Here is a 17,588-nt window from a genome sequence, read left to right on the forward strand (position 1 = left end):
GGATACACAGCCCACTTACTGATGATGTAGGGATACACAGCCCACTTACTAATGATGTAGGGACACACAGCCCACTTACTGATGATGTAGGGACACAGCCCAGTTACTTATGATGCAGGGACACACAGCCCAGTTACTTATGATGCAGGGACACACAGCCCACTTACTGATGATTCAGGGACACACAGCCCACTTACAGATGATACAGGGACACACAGCCCACTTACTGATGATGCAGGGACACACAGACCACTTACTGATGATGTAGGGACACAGCCCACTTACTGATGATACAGGGACACTCAGCCCACTTACTGATGATACAGGGACACACAGCCCACTTACTGATGATACAGGGACACACAGCCCACTTACTCATGATTAAGAGACACAGCCCACTTGCTGATGATGCAGGGACACACAGCCCACTTACTGATGATGTAGGGACACACAGCCCACTTACTGATGATGTAGGGACACACAGCCAACTTACTAATGATGTAGGGACACACAGCCCACGTACTAATGATGTAGGGACACAGCCCACTTACTAATGATGTAGGGACACACAGCCCGCTAACTGATGATGTAGGGACACACAGCCCACTTACTGATGATGTAGGGACACACAGCCCACTTACTGATGATGAAGGGACACACAGCCCACTTACTAATGATGTAGGGACACGCAGCCCGCTTACTGATAATGCAGGGACACACAGTCCACTTACTGATGATGTAGGGACACACAGCCCACTTACTGATGATGTAGGGACACACAGCCCACTTACTGATGATGTAGGGACACACAGCCCACTTACTGATGATGAAGGGACACACAGCCCACTTACTAATGATGTAGGGACACGCAGCCCGCTTACTGATAATGCAGGGACACACAGTCCACTTACTGATGATGTAGGGACACACAGCCCACTTACTGATGATGTAGGGATATACAGCCCACTCACTGATGATGTAGAGACACACAGCCCACTTACTGATGATGAAGGGACACACAGCCCACTTACTAATGATGTAGGGACACGCAGCCCGCTTACTGATAATGCAGGGACACACAGTCCACTTACTGATGATGTAGGGACACACAGCCCACTTACTGATGATGTAGGGACACACAGCCAACTTGCTAATGATGTAGGGACACACAGCCCACTTACTGATGATGTAGGGACACACAACCTGCTGAGGAGCAGTCACTGGGAATCTGAATCCGCTATGAGGCCATGCCATAAATTTCTCATAAAGCGATAGGTAGGCTGATGATTGTTCACTGCAGGGGATCTGATTTATTTGCAGTTTTTCCCGCTAGCTTTCAGTAGTGAGAGTTTATTAAGTTCTATAGATATCGTAAATCCCGATTGTATTATCCCAGGTACATGAAAAGCCAAAGTTATTTAATAGAATTAGTTTTTTCCAGAGAGCACTTACTCAATATTAGGACCTTGGGCTCTAGGACCCTAGAAGGCATGCATGCTAAGATATCTCTAGCTACATCTGATCATCACAGATGTCTCTGTGTACTGGGATTGTGAGAACACCTGTTTTGGCAGCCTGCATTAAAAAACTTGACATTCTATGTGTAAGGGTGCGTTCCCACCTGGCGTATAGGAGGCAACATGTTTCACGCACTACGGTGCTTCGTCTGGCCCACAGTGTGTGAAACATGTTGCCATTTATGGTAACTGATCCTGCGGCTGCATGCTCTAATGGCAGGCTGCAATGACTAAGAGGCACTACTTGAAGCAGCATAGAGAAACCAATGACATTACAGAGTCAGAATGTAGATTTCAAACTTTCCTGGGCATTAGGAAATCCAACAACACAGGTACACAGGGAGCTGGTGGTGGAGCAGGTGATGTAGGGATACACAGCCCACTTACTGATGATGTAGGGATACACAGCCCACTTACTAATGATGTAGGGACACACAGCCCACTTACTGATGATGTAGGGACACAGCCCAGTTACTTATGATGCAGGGACACACAGCCCACTTACTGATGATTCAGGGACACACAGCCCACTTACTGATGATGTAGGGACACAGCCCACTTACTGATGATACAGGGACACACAGCCCACTTACTGATGATACAGGGACACACAGCCCACTTACTCATGATTAAGAGACACAGCCCACTTACTGATGATGCAGGGACACACAGCCCACTTACTGATGATGCAGGGACACACAGCCCACTTACTGATGATACTAGGACACACAGCCCACGTACTGATGAGGTAGGGACACACAGCCCACTTACTGATGATGTAGGGACACACAGCCAACTTACTAATGATGTAGGGACACACAGCCAACTTACTAATGATGTAGGGACACACAGCCCACGTACTAATGATGTAGGGACACAGCCCACTTACTAATGATGTAGGGACATACAGCCCGCTTACTGATGATGTAGGGACACATAGCCCACTTACTGATGATGTAGGGACACACAGCCCACTTATTGATGATGTAGGGACACGCAGCCCGCTTACTGGTAATGCAGGGACACACAGCCCACTTACTGATGATGTAGGGACACACAGCCCACTTACTGATGATATAGGGACACACAGCCAACTTACTAATGATGTAGGGACACACAGCCCACTTACTGATGATGTAGGGACACACAACCCACTTACTAATGATGTAGGGACACACAGCCCACTTACTGATGATGCAGGGACACACAACCCACTTACTAATGATGTAGGGACACACAGCCCACTTACTGATGATGTAGGGACACATATCCCACTTACTGAAAATGCAGGGACACACAGCCCACTTACTGATAATGCAGGGACACACAGCCCACTTACTGATAATGCAGGGACACATATCCCACTTACTGAAAATGCAGGGACACACAGCCAACTTACTAATGATGTAGGGACACACAGCCAACTTACTAATGATGTAGGGACACAGCCCACTTACTAATGATGTAGGGACACACAGCCCACATACTAATGATGTAGGGACACAGCCCACTTACTAATGATGTAGGGACACACAGCCCACTTACTGATGATGTAGGGACATACAGCCCACTTACTGATGATGTAGGGACACACAGCCCACTTACTGATGATGTAGGGACACACAACCCACTTACTAATGATGTAGGGACACGCAGACCGCTTACTGATAATGCAGGGACACACAGCCCACTTACTGATGATGTAGGGACACAGCCCACTTACTGATGATGTAGGGACACACAGCCCACTTACTAATGATGTAGGGACACACAGCCCACTTACTGATGATGTAGGGACACACAACCCACTTACTAATGATGTAGGGACACACAGCCCACTTACTAATGATGTAGGGACACACAACCCACTTACTAATGATGTAGGGACACACATCCCACTTACTGATGATGTAGGGACACACAACCCACTTACTAATGATGTAGGGACACACAGCCCACTTACTAATGATGTAGGGACACACAACCCACTTACTAATGATGTAGGGACACACAGCCCACTTACTGATAATGCAGGGACACACAGCCCACTTACTGATGATGCAGGGACACATATCCCACTTACTGAAAATGCAGGGACACACAGCCCACTTACTGATAATGAAGGGACACACAGCCAACTTACTGATGATGTAGGGACACACAGCCCACTTACTGATGATGCAGGGACACATATCCCACTTACTGAAAATGCAGGGACACACAGCCCACTTACTGATAATGAAGGGACACACAGCCCACTTACTGAAAATGCAGGGACACACAGTCCACTTACTGATGATGCAGGGACACATAGCCCACTTACTGATGATACAGGGACACACAGCCCGCTTACTGATAATGCAGGGACACACAGCCCACTTACTGATAATGCAGGGACACACAGCCCACTTACTGATGATACAGGGACACACAGCCCACTTACTAATGATGTAGGGACACACAACCCACTTACTAATGATGTAGGGACACACAGCCCACTTACTGATGATGTAGGGACACACAGCCCACTTACTGATGATGTAGGGACACATATCCCACTTACTGAAAATGCAGGGAAACACAGCCCACTTACTGATAATGCAGGGACACACAGCCCACTTACTGATAATGCAGGGACACATATCCCACTTACTGAAAATGCAGGGACACACAGCCAACTTACTAATGATGTAGGGACACACAGCCAACTTACTAATGATGTAGGGACACAGCCCACTTACTAATGATGTAGGGACACAGCCCACTTACTAATGATGTAGGGACACACAGTCCGCTTACTGATGATGTAGGGACATACAGCCCACTTACTGATGATGTAGGGACACACAGCCCACTTACTGATGATGTAGGGACACACAACCCACGTACTAATGATATAGGGACACGCAGACCGCTTACTGATAATGCAGGGACACACAGCCCACTTACTGATGATGTAGGGACACACAGCCCACTTACTGATGATGTAGGGACACACAGCCAACTTACTAATGATGTAGGGACACACAGCCCACTTACTGATGATGTAGGGACACACAACCCACTTACTAATGATGTAGGGACACACAGCCCACTTACTAATGATGTAGGGACACACAACCCACTTACTAATGATGTAGGGACACACAGCCCACTTACTGATGATGTAGGGACACACAGCCCGCTTACTGATAATGCAGGGACACACAGCCCACTTACTAATGATGCAGGGACACATATCCCACTTACTGATAATGCAGGGACACACAGCCCACTTACTGAAAATGCAGGGACACACAGCCCACTTACTGATGATGCAGGGACACATAGCCCACTTACTGATGATACAGGGACACACAGCCCGCTTACTGATAATGCAGGGACACACAGCCCACTTACTGATGATACAGGGACACACAGCCCACTTACTGATGATGTAGGGACACACAGTCCACTTACTAATGATGTAGGGACACGCAGACCGCTTACTGATAATGCAGGGACACACAGCCCACTTACTGATGATGTAGGGACACACAGCCTACTTACTGATGATGTAGGGACACACAGCCAACTTACTAATGATGTAGGGACACACAGCCCACTTACTGATGATGTAGGGACACACAACCCACTTACTCATGATGTAGGGACACACAGCCCACTTACTAATGATGTAGGGACACACAACCCACTTACTAATGATGTAGGGACACACAGCCCACTTACTGATGATGTAGGGACACACAGCCCGCTTACTGATAATGCAGGGACACACAGCCCACTTACTGATGATACAGGGACACACAGCCCACTTACTGATGATACAGGGACACACAGCCCGCTTACTGATGATACAGGGACACACAGCCCGCTTACTGATAATGCAGGGACACAGCCCACTTACTGATAATGCACAGACACACAGCCCACTTACTGATGATGCAGGGACACACAGCCCACTTACTGATGATGCAGGGACACACAGCCCACTTACCGATGATGCAGGGACACACAGCCCACTTACTGATAATGCAATGTGTTTATTATCCAAGTGGTAACTTATCAGCCTTTGTCTACAGTAGTGTTACTCGCTCTTCTGCAGAAAATAAGCTGTATGTGATCATCCTATTACATGCTGCTGACTAAATTTTTTCTTACTGTTCCTTTACCAATCCCTACAGTATGAAAGGAAGCAGCTGTCAGGTGGAATCTCTTCTGCTACTATCTCTATCGCAACCAGTCACACCCTATACCTGCTGTCTCTACTAGTCCTTCCATAGGTGTAATCTGCTGAGGAGCAGTCACTGGGAATCTGAATCCGCTAGGAGGCCATGCCATAAATTTCTCATAAAGCGATAGGTAGGCTGATGATTGTTCACTGCAGGGGATCTGATTTATTTGCAGTTTTTCCCGCTAGCTTTCAGTAGTGAGAGTTTATTAAGTTCTATAGATATCGTAAATCCCGATTGTATTATCCCAGGTACATGAAAAGCCAAAGTTATTTAATAGAATTAGTTTTTTCCAGAGAGCACTTACTCAATATTAGGACCTTGGGCTCTAGGACCCTAGAAGGCATGCATGCTAAGATATCTCTAGCTACATCTGATCATCACAGATGTCTCTGTGTACTGGGATTGTGAGAACACCTGTTTTGGCAGCCTGCATTAAAAAACTTGACATTCTATGTGTAAGGGTGCGTTCCCACCTGGCGTATAGGAGGCAACATGTTTCACGCACTACGGTGCTTCGTCTGGCCCACAGTGTGTGAAACATGTTGCCATTTATGGTAACTGATCCTGCGGCTGCATGCTCTAATGGCAGGCTGCAATGACTAAGAGGCACTACATGAAGCAGCATAGAGAAACTAATGACATTACAGAGTCAGAATGTAGATTTCAAACTTTATTGGGCATTTAGAAAATCCAACAACACAGGTACACAGGGAGCTGGTGGTGGAACAGGTGAGGCTGGGGGCGTTCACAGGGGTGGCTACATGTTTCACGCACTACGGTGCTTTGTCTGGCCCGTAGTGTGTGAAACATGTTGCCATTTATGGTAACTGATCCTGTGGCTGCATGCTCTAATGACAGGCTGCAATGAAGCAGCATAGAGAAAGCAATGACATTACAGAGTCAGAATATAAATTTCAAATTTGATTGGGCATGTAGAAAACCCAACGATACAGGTACACAGGGTGCTGGTGGTGGAACAGGTGAGGCTGGGGGCGTTCACAGGGGCGGCTACATGTTTCACGCACTACGGCACTTTGTCTGGCCCGTAGTGTGTGAAACATGTTGCCATTTATGGTAACTGATCCTGCGGCTGCATGCTCTAATGGCAGGCTGTAATGACTAAGAGGCACTACATGAAGCAGCATAGATAAAGCAATGACATTACAGAGTCAGAATGTAGATTTCAAACTTTATTGGGCATGTAGAAAATCCAACAATACAGGTACACAGGGAGCTGGTGGTGGAACAGGTGAGGCTGGGGGCATTCACAGGGGTGGCTACATGTTTCACGCACTAAGGAGCTTCGTCTGGCTCCGTAGCGCATGAAACATGTTGCCCTTTATGGTAACTGATCCCCTGGCCGCATGCTCTAATGGCAGGCTGAAGTGAGAGAAAGCATAGAGAAAGCAATGACATTACAACTGAGAATGAATCCCAGCCAGCCGTGACAGGTAAAAACAGTGGCACTCGCCAAGTGGTTGACATAAAAGCCTCCTTTATTGAAAGGTCACCAGTCACAGATATAAAAACATAAAGACTGTAAATGTGACCTTTCAATAAAGGAGGATATTATAATATTACCCACTAGGTGATTGCCGCTATTTTTACCTGCCACGTCTGGCTGGGATTGAATGTATGGCATTGCGCTTTCTTCTTCCTTATCAAAGCTGTTGAACGCCACTGCGGCATTTCTGTAATTGTGAAGCCGACCAATAAGAAAACCTGTATACTAAGTAAAGGAAAGTGAATACACTCCATGAATCATAAGTGCATGATGTATTATGGATTGTTTGGGAAACAATATCAAATGCTTTGTAGACACTGAAGTGCTAGAAGAGCTGGCAGTGGTGCATTACCTTCCTATTGTATATTCAGGATTACACTCCTGGGATCAGGCAGCACGCTGTCATTTGGCAGTGTCACTTCAACTCATTCTCACATTTCACAATGTATTCATTCCACTTGTCATTAATTCTTACAGTAGTCTCATTTTTTTCAGCCATATTTGACATAAGCTTAGTTTTCTAATACCTACTGTTCTCTGACTAACATGCCACCTTGTTTTATTGGTGTCTCATTCCTCTCTGGCTAAACCCAACAATCCCGAAGAAAGGCATGAGGCAACACGTAGGACTGTAATGGAAAGCAACGTCTAATGTCTAATGATAGAAACAATCTGAAATCCGCTGTGCCCTCCAGATTCACAATTTGAAAACAATAAGAGACAATTCACTTACCTGGTATAATATAAAAGATCTAGAAAACAGAATGCATACATTTGGGTAGAAAATTTAACTTTATTGATTTTATTTAAAATTTCTGGAAAAATGTATAAAATGACTTGATTTTAATTAATGGAATTGCTCCATATTGAAAGGCAGGTATCATCAAATAATTACATATGACTCCCGTGGAAAACTTTTTTTTTTTTTTTTATCAACTGGTGCCAGAAAGTTAAACAGATTTGTAAATTACTTCTATTAAAAAAATCTTAATCCTTCCAGTACTTTTTAGGGGCTGTATACTACAAAGGAAATGCTTATCTTTTTAGATTTCTCTGATGTCATGACCACAGTGCTCTCTGCTGACCTCTGCTGTCCATTTTAGGAATTGTCCAGAGCAGGAGAAAATCCCCATAGCAAACATATGCTGCTCTGGACAGTTCCTAAAATGGACAGCAGAGGTCAGCAGAGAGCACTGTGGTCATGACATCAGAGAAATCTAAAAAGATAAGCATTTCCTCTGTAGTATACAGCCCCTAAAAAGTACTGGAAGGATTAAGATTTTTTTTATAGAAGTAATTTACAAATCTGTTTAACTTTCTGACACCAGTTGTTTTTAAAAAAAAGCTTTCCATGGGAGTACCCCTTTAAATCAGTAAGAAGGTATATCCCCCCCCCCCCCAGTATATTCTGTAGGTAGGTTTCCCTTCCTGGACTCATCCCTCAGGATCTTAGTAGCTCAGTACAAGGAACACTGTAGCTCCAACAAGAGCATCAGGTATTTAGGCAAAGGAGCGCATGACACCAATGTGCATGCAACCAATCGGGGTACACAGCTGCCAGGCCGGGTGGAGACCAAACTTACTGTTTGACTTGCGGCAGGGAACAGAACAGAGCTGTTTTTAGTGGCTGTTTTTTCAGTTACATTAAAACATTTAAAGATTGGCAATTTTAACAGGAAGTAAAAAGTGTCTTATAATTACACAAGAAACAATATATTAAAAGCTTTATTTGGTGACAGGTACTCTTTAAGACAATCAGCCCCACCCTGTTGGCTCTTATTGGCCTTTTGCATATATAAAAAATTAAAATTGCTCAGCAATCAGAAGTTCACAGATCTAAAGGTACATGTGAATGGGCGTTTAACCACTTCCTGGTGCTATGAAAAATAAAGGCAGAGATGGCGCTGTCGCCATCCAGATCTGGACCTGATGAAGAAGGAGGAGCCCTTTGAAACACGTCGTCCGCTGTGTGTTTTTGTGTATGAAAATAAAGAAGCACTAAAAAGGAAAGTCTGCATCATGTCATCACTGGGTTAGCACAGGATGCCAAAAGTCAGGATTTTTATGGTTAAGAGTTTCCCTGCCGGGCAACCCTCATCCTACCCTGCTATACCTGGTGCTATGATTAGTTATATTATCTGAAAAAATCTAACAGATTTCCTTGAAAGAATTTGCTACTGAAATCAATCACAGGGCCAGACGCCATAGGACAGTTATACAGCTGTTTTGGTGGAGGTAGGGATTGACACAATATTAGAGAGGTAGTTTTCATATTATGGGTGATCAGACTACAAATACAACAGTAAGAAAGGCTGTATAAATAATAGGTTAGTGCTGAAATAGTGTTACAAATTCCTTGTATTTACATGTTACTTACTGTTGTTCTTCCTCTTTTGCTTTCTTGTCCAACACAAGATAAACTGTTCCAAAACTTCCTCTGCCGAGCCGTTTCTGGATCACATATCTCTTTGCAATAAGGGTATCGGTGAAGGCGGAGAGGGGGCGAACATCATCCCTCCCCTGAGATTCTTTGTAGTTTGGCATTGCAGCAAGTTTAATAAACCAATCTTTTTCTAATCCTGACAAAGTGATGAGCAGTCCATGGCATTATAGACTCGACCCTTAGAGAAGCAAAAAGAAAATATATTAAAAGAAGTTTATAGAATTGCATGAATTCATTGTAGGGAAAGATATTACTAGTATTATAAAACACACACTCAAAATTGTGTTATCCTCACCCCAGTTATTTATATAAGCAAGTGCCAATGGATAAACTTAGACAATGGAATCAGAAGAAGACTCCTGAGTGCTGCCTAAACACTTAATAATAATAATAATAATAATAGTCTTTACATTTATCAGAACAATTCCACACTCTTTCAGTCTAACCACAGTTCTTAAAGGGGTATTCCAGGAAAAAACTTTTTATATATATATATATATATATATATATATATATATATATATATCAACTGGCTCCAGAATGTTAAACAGATTTGTAAATTAATTCTATAAAAAAATCTTAATCCTTTCAATAATAATCAGCTGCTGAAGTTGAGTTGTTGTTTTCTGTCTGGCAACAGTGCTCTCTGCTGACATCTCTGCTTGTCTCGGGAACTGCACAGAGTAGAAGAGGTTTGCTATGGGGATTTGCTTCTAAACTGGGTGGTTCCCGAGACAGGCATCATCAGAGAGCACTTAGACAGAAAAGAACAACTCAACTTCAGAAGCTCATAAGTACTGAAGTACATTTTTTTAATAGAAGTAATTTACAAATCTGTTTAACTTTCTGGAGCCAGTTGATAGATCTATAAAAAAAAATTCCTGGATAACCCCATTAAAGTCTGACCATCGTGCTCTCTGCTGACACCTTTGTCCATGTCAGGAACTGTCCAGAGCAGGAGAGGTATGCTATGGGTATTTGTTACTGCTCTGGACAATCCTTGACACGGACAGAGATGTCATCAGAGAGCACTGTGGTCAGACTGGAAAGAACTGTGGTCAGACTTCTAAAAAAACTACACAACTTCCTCTGTAGCATACAGCAGCTGATAAGTACAGGAAGGATTAAGATTCTTAAATAGAAGTAATTCACAAATCTGTTTAATTTTCTGACACCAGTTGATTAAAAAACATTTTTTTTCCTCCGCAGTACCCCTTTAAGGAAGATCGTGTCCCTTGGCCAACATTAAGTTAAGTGAAGGGCGTTCCTGTAAAGACATGATTTATCCTATTGCAGCTGAACACAAATACATCCTTGGATTTCCCAGTTAATAAGCACCTCTCATTGTGTTTTGATGTATTCGGTCCCAGGCTAATGGCATGCTATTATAGAGTCATTACCACAAGCCTACTCTGCTGAGGGGCTCCGCACGGTAAGAGAAACCAATTATTACTAAGTGATGAAGAAACCTGATGTTTTAACAGAGTTTTATAAACTCTTTTCACTCCTTTATTTCTAATATGTTAATAGCTTCCATGACGCATTGGAATTTACATACAGAAATCATTGTAATGTGTAACTGCACACAGACTAGGCGAGCGAACATTGTGGGGGGTAGGATGTGTAAATAATAGATGGAATGGCGGTAATTGCAGCGTACAGTAGAAGAATTCAGATCCGCGTTCCTGCAGGGACACAGAGCAGAGCTTGTAAATCCAGAAGTCACTTTACAAGTGAGAAGTGGCGCGGTCTGTAATTACATCCCAGGGTTACAATGCTTGGTGTACAATGGCGTATCTAATAATACAGCAGAAACAATGGGAAAGATGAATCCCATCACTGCCAAAAACATACAGCTGGCCGGATCGGCCATACTGTGCGCTGCAAGGCAATATGACATAAGGACCTCTTTATCTCTCATGTATGAGAGCACTGTTGGGGCAATTCAGGAGAATAGAACCTATGCATTTCTATGTCCATATAATGGCTGCACCCTGGTCCAACCGTGGGTCCAATGACATTAACTGCATCATAGAGGTCAGTATTACCCGCATATGGAATTGAACTAAAGATAAATATGTTTGTCAACAGCCCCATTTATTGAAAGGACAGGGTTTGCCCAAACTCTGCAACAAAGTTGGCATGTTGGTGCATTCCCAGCAACCTGGGACATCCCTTACAATTCCCAGTGATGAAGCTTTAAAGGAAAACTCCAGTGAAATTTTCTTTGCTATTTATTCGGCCCGGGCTGCTGGAACAAAAAGAATACCTTTCTACTTACTTCCCACGGCTCCCCCGCTGCAGCTAATAGCAGGGATGTCCTGCCTCGGCCGGTAAACAGGGCAGCAACAGAGGCAGCAACAGGGGATTGGTGGAAGGTAAGTTTATTACTTTTATTCTGGCAGCCCAGCATAATGGATAAAACTTTTTTTTTACTGGAGTTCTCCCTTAAATGTGCAAATTTTTAAAGTGGTTGTCTAGGGAAGAACTTTTTAGATATAAATAACCCTGGATGCTTCTGAAATACACATTTGCCCTAATCCCCCGTTACTGCCGTTTCAATGGTGACCAGATCCTGATCCTCTCTGCTTCTTACGATGACCTGCCAACCCTGCAGGCACTGACCCCTAAGTTGATAACTGGCTAAAGCTGGTTACCTCTCAGGCCAATGAGTGGGCAGGTATTGCAGGGGCAGCATGCTCTTCCCAAGACAACCCCTTTAAAGGGCTTCTCTCCATAATAAAAACTTTCTGTGGATACCGTAGGTGATAAGTGTCTTATTGGAGAAGGACATCTCTATTAAAAGTCTATGGAACTAGTGAAGAACAGCAAAATACAGCGCATGCCGAATAACATTTTAATTGAGCAGCAGAGCGCATACTCAGCCACCAAACACTACATTAAGAAAGGAGCCCTGTTTTCATATTTGTGGAGTTTGCAGAAGTCACACCCCCACCAATGAGACACTTATTATCCCCTATCCTGTGAGTGGGTCAATAAGCTATCATCATGGGAAGCTCGTATAACTAAAAACAGTCCCTAGAATGAGGGGGCAGCAGCACTCATTAGGTATGGTGCCCCTTCAGTTCAGTCAGTCTTGCTTGGTTTCACTATAATTTTATCCAAATACTAGATTGGAATGACCTAGTGTCCCAGCTCATTTAGCAGTTGTTTTCCAGTACTGGACCCTCCTCTGATCCTAGCTGATCTTGGAACAGCAATATTAGCAGTTGTGGGGCCCAGAGATTGGGGGAGGTCCTGTCCAGGTGTAGAAATCTCAGTATCTCCAAGTTTTACATAATTTTTCTTTGAGTACGAGATCTCCCTCATGATAATCTCATCACTTTATGGACATTCATAGTCGTGCTGATCTCCTAAACATGTGTATACTCTTCAGGATTTGAGCATATACTAATGATCCCCATATTTAGGCACACACAGTTGAAAACACAATATGCTTTTTACATAAGCAAATGAAAAAAAAATCCATACACATACAGGAGTGGCTTTTCGTTAGCCATGGGGATCCCCTGTGACACCCAAATGCCCTAACAATACGGGAAGCAGTTGTTTGGATGAGCTAAACAATTCTGACTGTTAAAAACAATTCACTTGTCTTGATACTAAAACTGACTGGTAGCGACAGTGGAAATCTGCTCCGTCTTCCATGTATAAAATGGAATATTGTTCAAAGAATAATCTGTAGGGCAATGTAGATAAACAATATTTTATGTAATATTAAAAACCGTTATATACTAATCAGAGGGAAGTCTAAGGACTGCTTAGCACAACACACTAACACGCCAATTTAATAAGGACCAAGCACATTTTCACCTTAAAGGGGTACTCCGCCCCTAGACATCTTATCCCCTATCCAAAGGATAGGGGATAAGATGTCAGATCGCCGGGGTCCCGCTGCTGGGGACCCCCCAGGATCTCGGCTGCGGCTCTCCGCTATCATTACTGCACAGAGAAGACTCGCTCTGTGCGTAATGACCAGTGATACAGGGGCCTGAGCATCGTCACGGCTCCGCCCCTCGTGACGTCACGGCCCGCCACCATAATGCAAGTCTATGGGAGGGGGCGTGGCGGCCATCACGCCCCCTCCCATAGACTTGCATTATGGGGACAGGCCGTTATGTCACGAGTGGCGGAGCCGTGACGTAACAATGCTTCGGCCCCTGTATTGCCCATCATTACGCACAGAGCGAATCTGCTCTGTGCAGTAATGATAGCGGGGAGCCGCAGCCGAGATCCCAAGATCCTAAACACACCACGAAATCCACGGGGGATTACATCAAGAAGCGTAAACTGAAGGTTGTGCCATGGCCTTTACAATCTCCTGACCTCAACATCATTGAAAATCTATGGATAGACCTTAAAAGAGCAGTGCGTGACAGACAGCCCAGAAATCTCAAAGAACTGGAAGACTTTTGTAAGGAAGAATGGGCAAAGATACCTCAAACAAGAATTGAAAGACTCTTGGCTGGCTACAAAAAGCATTTACAAGCTGTGATACTTGCCAAAGGGGGCAGTACAAGATATTAACTCTGCAGGGTGCCCAAACTTTTGCAGACACCATTTTTTAGTTTTCTGTTATTTTGAAAGTGTAAATGATGGAAATAAAATCTAACTTTTGTTGACATATTATAAGAATGTCTCATCTATAATTTGATGCCTTTTGGAGATTTTCCCATCTTTCCTTGGCTTCTATATGCCTTTTGCTCCACCAATTGTACTTTGTAATTACATCAATCATTTAATAACAAAATCTACCGCAAAACCCAAAAATTTATATTTGTGGGGTAAAAAAAAATAAATACAATTTTGTAACTTTTGGGGGCTTCCATTTCTACACAGTGCACTTTTCGGTAAAATTGAAACCTTATGTTTATTCTGTAGGTCCATATGATTACAAGGATACCCAATTTATGTAGGTTTTATTTTAATTTTATTTTAGTTTACAACTTTAAAAAAAATCCTAACTACATGCACCAAAATAGGTATGTTAAAAATTGTCATCTTCTGACCCCTATAGCTTTTTTATTTTTTCGCATTTGGGGCTATATGAGGGCTCATTTGTTTGCGCCGTGGTCTGTAGTTTTTATCAGTATCATTTTTGTTTTGATGAGACTTTTTGATCACTTTTTATTAATATTTTTATGGTATATGAAGTGACCAAAAATGCACAATTTTGGACTTTGGTGTTTTTTTTTACATGTACACCATCGACTGTGCAGTTTATACTTTAATAGTTATGCAACCTTATATTTTAATAGTTCAGACATTTACGCACGCAGCAATACCACATATGATTATTTTTATTTTTTATTACATTATTTTATATAAAAAAATGGGCAAAGAGTGGGGATTTAACCCCTTAACGACGAAGGACGTATATTTACGTCCTCCGCCGTCTCCCGCGATATGGGGTCGGTCCCGGCGGCCATCAACGGCCGGGACCCGCGGCTAATACAGGACATCACAGATCGCGGTGATGTCCTGTATTAACCCTTCAGATGCAGCGATCAAAGCTGACCGCCGCGTCTGAAGCGAAAGTTAAAGTATCCTGGCTGCTCAGTTGGGCTGTTCGAGACAGCCGCCGTGAAATCGCGGCATCCCGAACAGCTTACAGGACACCGGGAGGGCCCTTACCTGCTTCCTCGATGTACGATCGGTGAATGACTGCTCCGTGCCTGAGATCCAGGCAGGAGCAGTCAAGCGCCGATAACACTGATCACAGGCGTGTTAATACACGCCAGTGATCTATGTAAAAGATCAGTGTATGTAATGTTATAGGTCCCTATGGGAGCTATAACATTGCAAAAAAAAAAAGTGAAAAAAAAGATCATTTAACCCCTTCCCTAATAAAAGTTTGAATCACCCCCCTTTTCCCATAAAAATAAAATAAAACAGTGTAAATAAAAATAAACATATGTGGTATCGCCGCGTGCGTAAATGTCCGAACTATAAAAATATTTCATTAATTAAACCACACGGTCAATGGCGCACAAGTAAAAAAATTCCAAAGTCCAAAAAAGCATATTTTTGGTCACTTTTTATATCAAAAAGTCTGATCAAAACAAAAATCGATTAAAAACTTCCGATCACGGCGCAAAAAATGAGTCCTCATACCGCCTTGTACGTGGAAAAATAAAAAAGTTATAGGGGTCAGAAGAGGACATTTTTAAACTTATAAATTTTCCTGCATGTAGTTATGATTTTTTCCAGAAGTGCGACAAAATCAAACCTATATAAGTAGGGTATCATTTTTACCGTATGGACCTACAGAATAATGATAAGGTGTCATTTTTACAGAAATATGTACTGCGTAGAAACGGAAGCCCCCAAAAGTTACAAAATGGTGTTTTTTCTTCGATTTTGTCGCACACTGATTTTTTTTTCCATTTCGCCGTGGATTTTTGGGTAAAATTACTAATGTCACTGCAAAGTAGAATTGGTGACGCAAAAAATAAGCCATAATATGGATTTTTAGGTGGAAAATTGAAAGGGTTATAATTTTTAAAAGGTAAGGAGGAAAAAACAAAAATGCAAAAAATTGAAAAACCTTGCATCCTTAAGGGGTTAAACTTTTAATAGGGAAGGGGTTAGTTCACTTTTATTAACTTTTTTTTAACACTTTTATAGCCCCCATTTACACTTGTATGGAACCCCCATCCTCTGATTGCATATACTGATCAATGCTATGCCATAGCATAGCATTGATCTATGTTTTTGGCACTCTGCTGCTCTAGGCTGCGGAGCAGGCTTGGAGCAGCAGATCGCCGAACGGACGACAAAGAGGCAGGTGAGGACCGTTGTCTGGTAAGCTGGTCGGGATATCGCGGTTTTGTTACGATAGTCCTGATCAGCTCCACTGAGCTGCTGGGACAGTTTCACTTTCATTTTAGTTGCCACGATCAACTTTGATCTTGGTCTAAAGGGTTAATGCCAGGAATCGGCCTGATCAGCAGTGCCCGGCATTAGCCATGGGTCCTGGCTGCCCGTAGCAATCGGGACCCACCGGGTTTAAACCGTTCTCCGCTGGTGAGAACGGTTTTAACCCAGTTAACGGGACCAGGGCGTACAGGTACACTCTTGGTCCTTAACCCCTTAAGGACCCATGACGTACCGGTACATCATGAGTCCGCTCCCGATCTATAACGCCTCTAACAACGCCTGGGACCCGTGGCTAATAGCGCGCGGCACTGATCACGGTGCCGCGCGCTATTAACCCTTTAAATGCAGCATTCAAAGTTGAACACCGCATCTAAAGTGAAAGTAAATCATTGCCAGTTAGCTCAGGGGGCTGTTCGGGATGTCCGCGGCGAAATCGCGGCATCCCAAACAGCATGAGGCAGCAAGAGGGTCCCTTACCTTGCCTCCTGGTGTCCGATCGCCGAATGACTGCTCAGTGCATGAGATCCAGGCATGAGCAGTCAAGTGGCAGAATCATTGATCAATGGTTTCCTATGAGAAACCAGTTATCAATGTCAAAGATCAGTGTGTGCAGTGTTATAGGTCCCTATGGGAGCTATAACACTGCAAAAAAAAAAGTGAAAAAAAAAAAGTGAATAAAGATCATTTAACCCCTTCCCTAATAAAAGTTTGAATCACCCCCCTTTTCCCATAAAAAAAAACTGTGTTAATAAAAATAAACATATATGGTATTGCCGCGTGCGGAAATGTCCGAATTATAAAAATATATCGTTAATTAAACCGCACAGTCAATGGCGTGCACGCAAAAAAAAATCCAAAGTCCAAATTTGTGTATTTTTGGTCACTTTTTATATCATGAAAAAATGAATAAAAAGCGATCAATAAGTCCGATCAATACATAAATCGCACCGCTAAAAACTTCAGATAAAAAATGAGCCCTCATACCGCCC

At 43.3% G+C, this 17,588-nt stretch overlaps 2 protein-coding genes across 9 annotated transcripts in view; one reads left to right on the forward strand and one right to left on the reverse strand.

Moving 5' to 3' along the window:
* NEK11 (NIMA related kinase 11) overlaps positions 1-17,588 on the reverse strand; it is a 331,532-nt gene that overhangs the window by 311,558 nt on the left and 2,386 nt on the right. For all 3 annotated transcript variants that reach the window (XM_056520669.1, XM_056520670.1, XM_056520672.1), the window contains exon 2: positions 9,634-9,877. In XM_056520669.1, the coding sequence (XP_056376644.1) occupies positions 9,634-9,800 (167 nt within the window). In that variant the 5' untranslated portion in view covers positions 9,801-9,877. The remainder of the gene's footprint in view (positions 1-9,633; positions 9,878-17,588) is intronic.
* ASTE1 (asteroid homolog 1) overlaps positions 1-17,588 on the forward strand; it is a 45,423-nt gene that overhangs the window by 5,313 nt on the left and 22,522 nt on the right. For all 6 annotated transcript variants that reach the window (XM_056520666.1, XM_056520664.1, XM_056520665.1 and 3 more), the window contains exons 2-3: positions 5,702-5,879; positions 10,909-11,131. The gene's annotated coding sequence lies outside the window, so the exon portion shown is untranslated. The remainder of the gene's footprint in view (positions 1-5,701; positions 5,880-10,908; positions 11,132-17,588) is intronic.

The sequence above is a fragment of the Hyla sarda genome, chromosome 5, assembly GCF_029499605.1.
Source record: "Hyla sarda isolate aHylSar1 chromosome 5, aHylSar1.hap1, whole genome shotgun sequence".
In the NCBI taxonomy this organism is placed as follows: Eukaryota; Metazoa; Chordata; class Amphibia; order Anura; family Hylidae; genus Hyla; species Hyla sarda.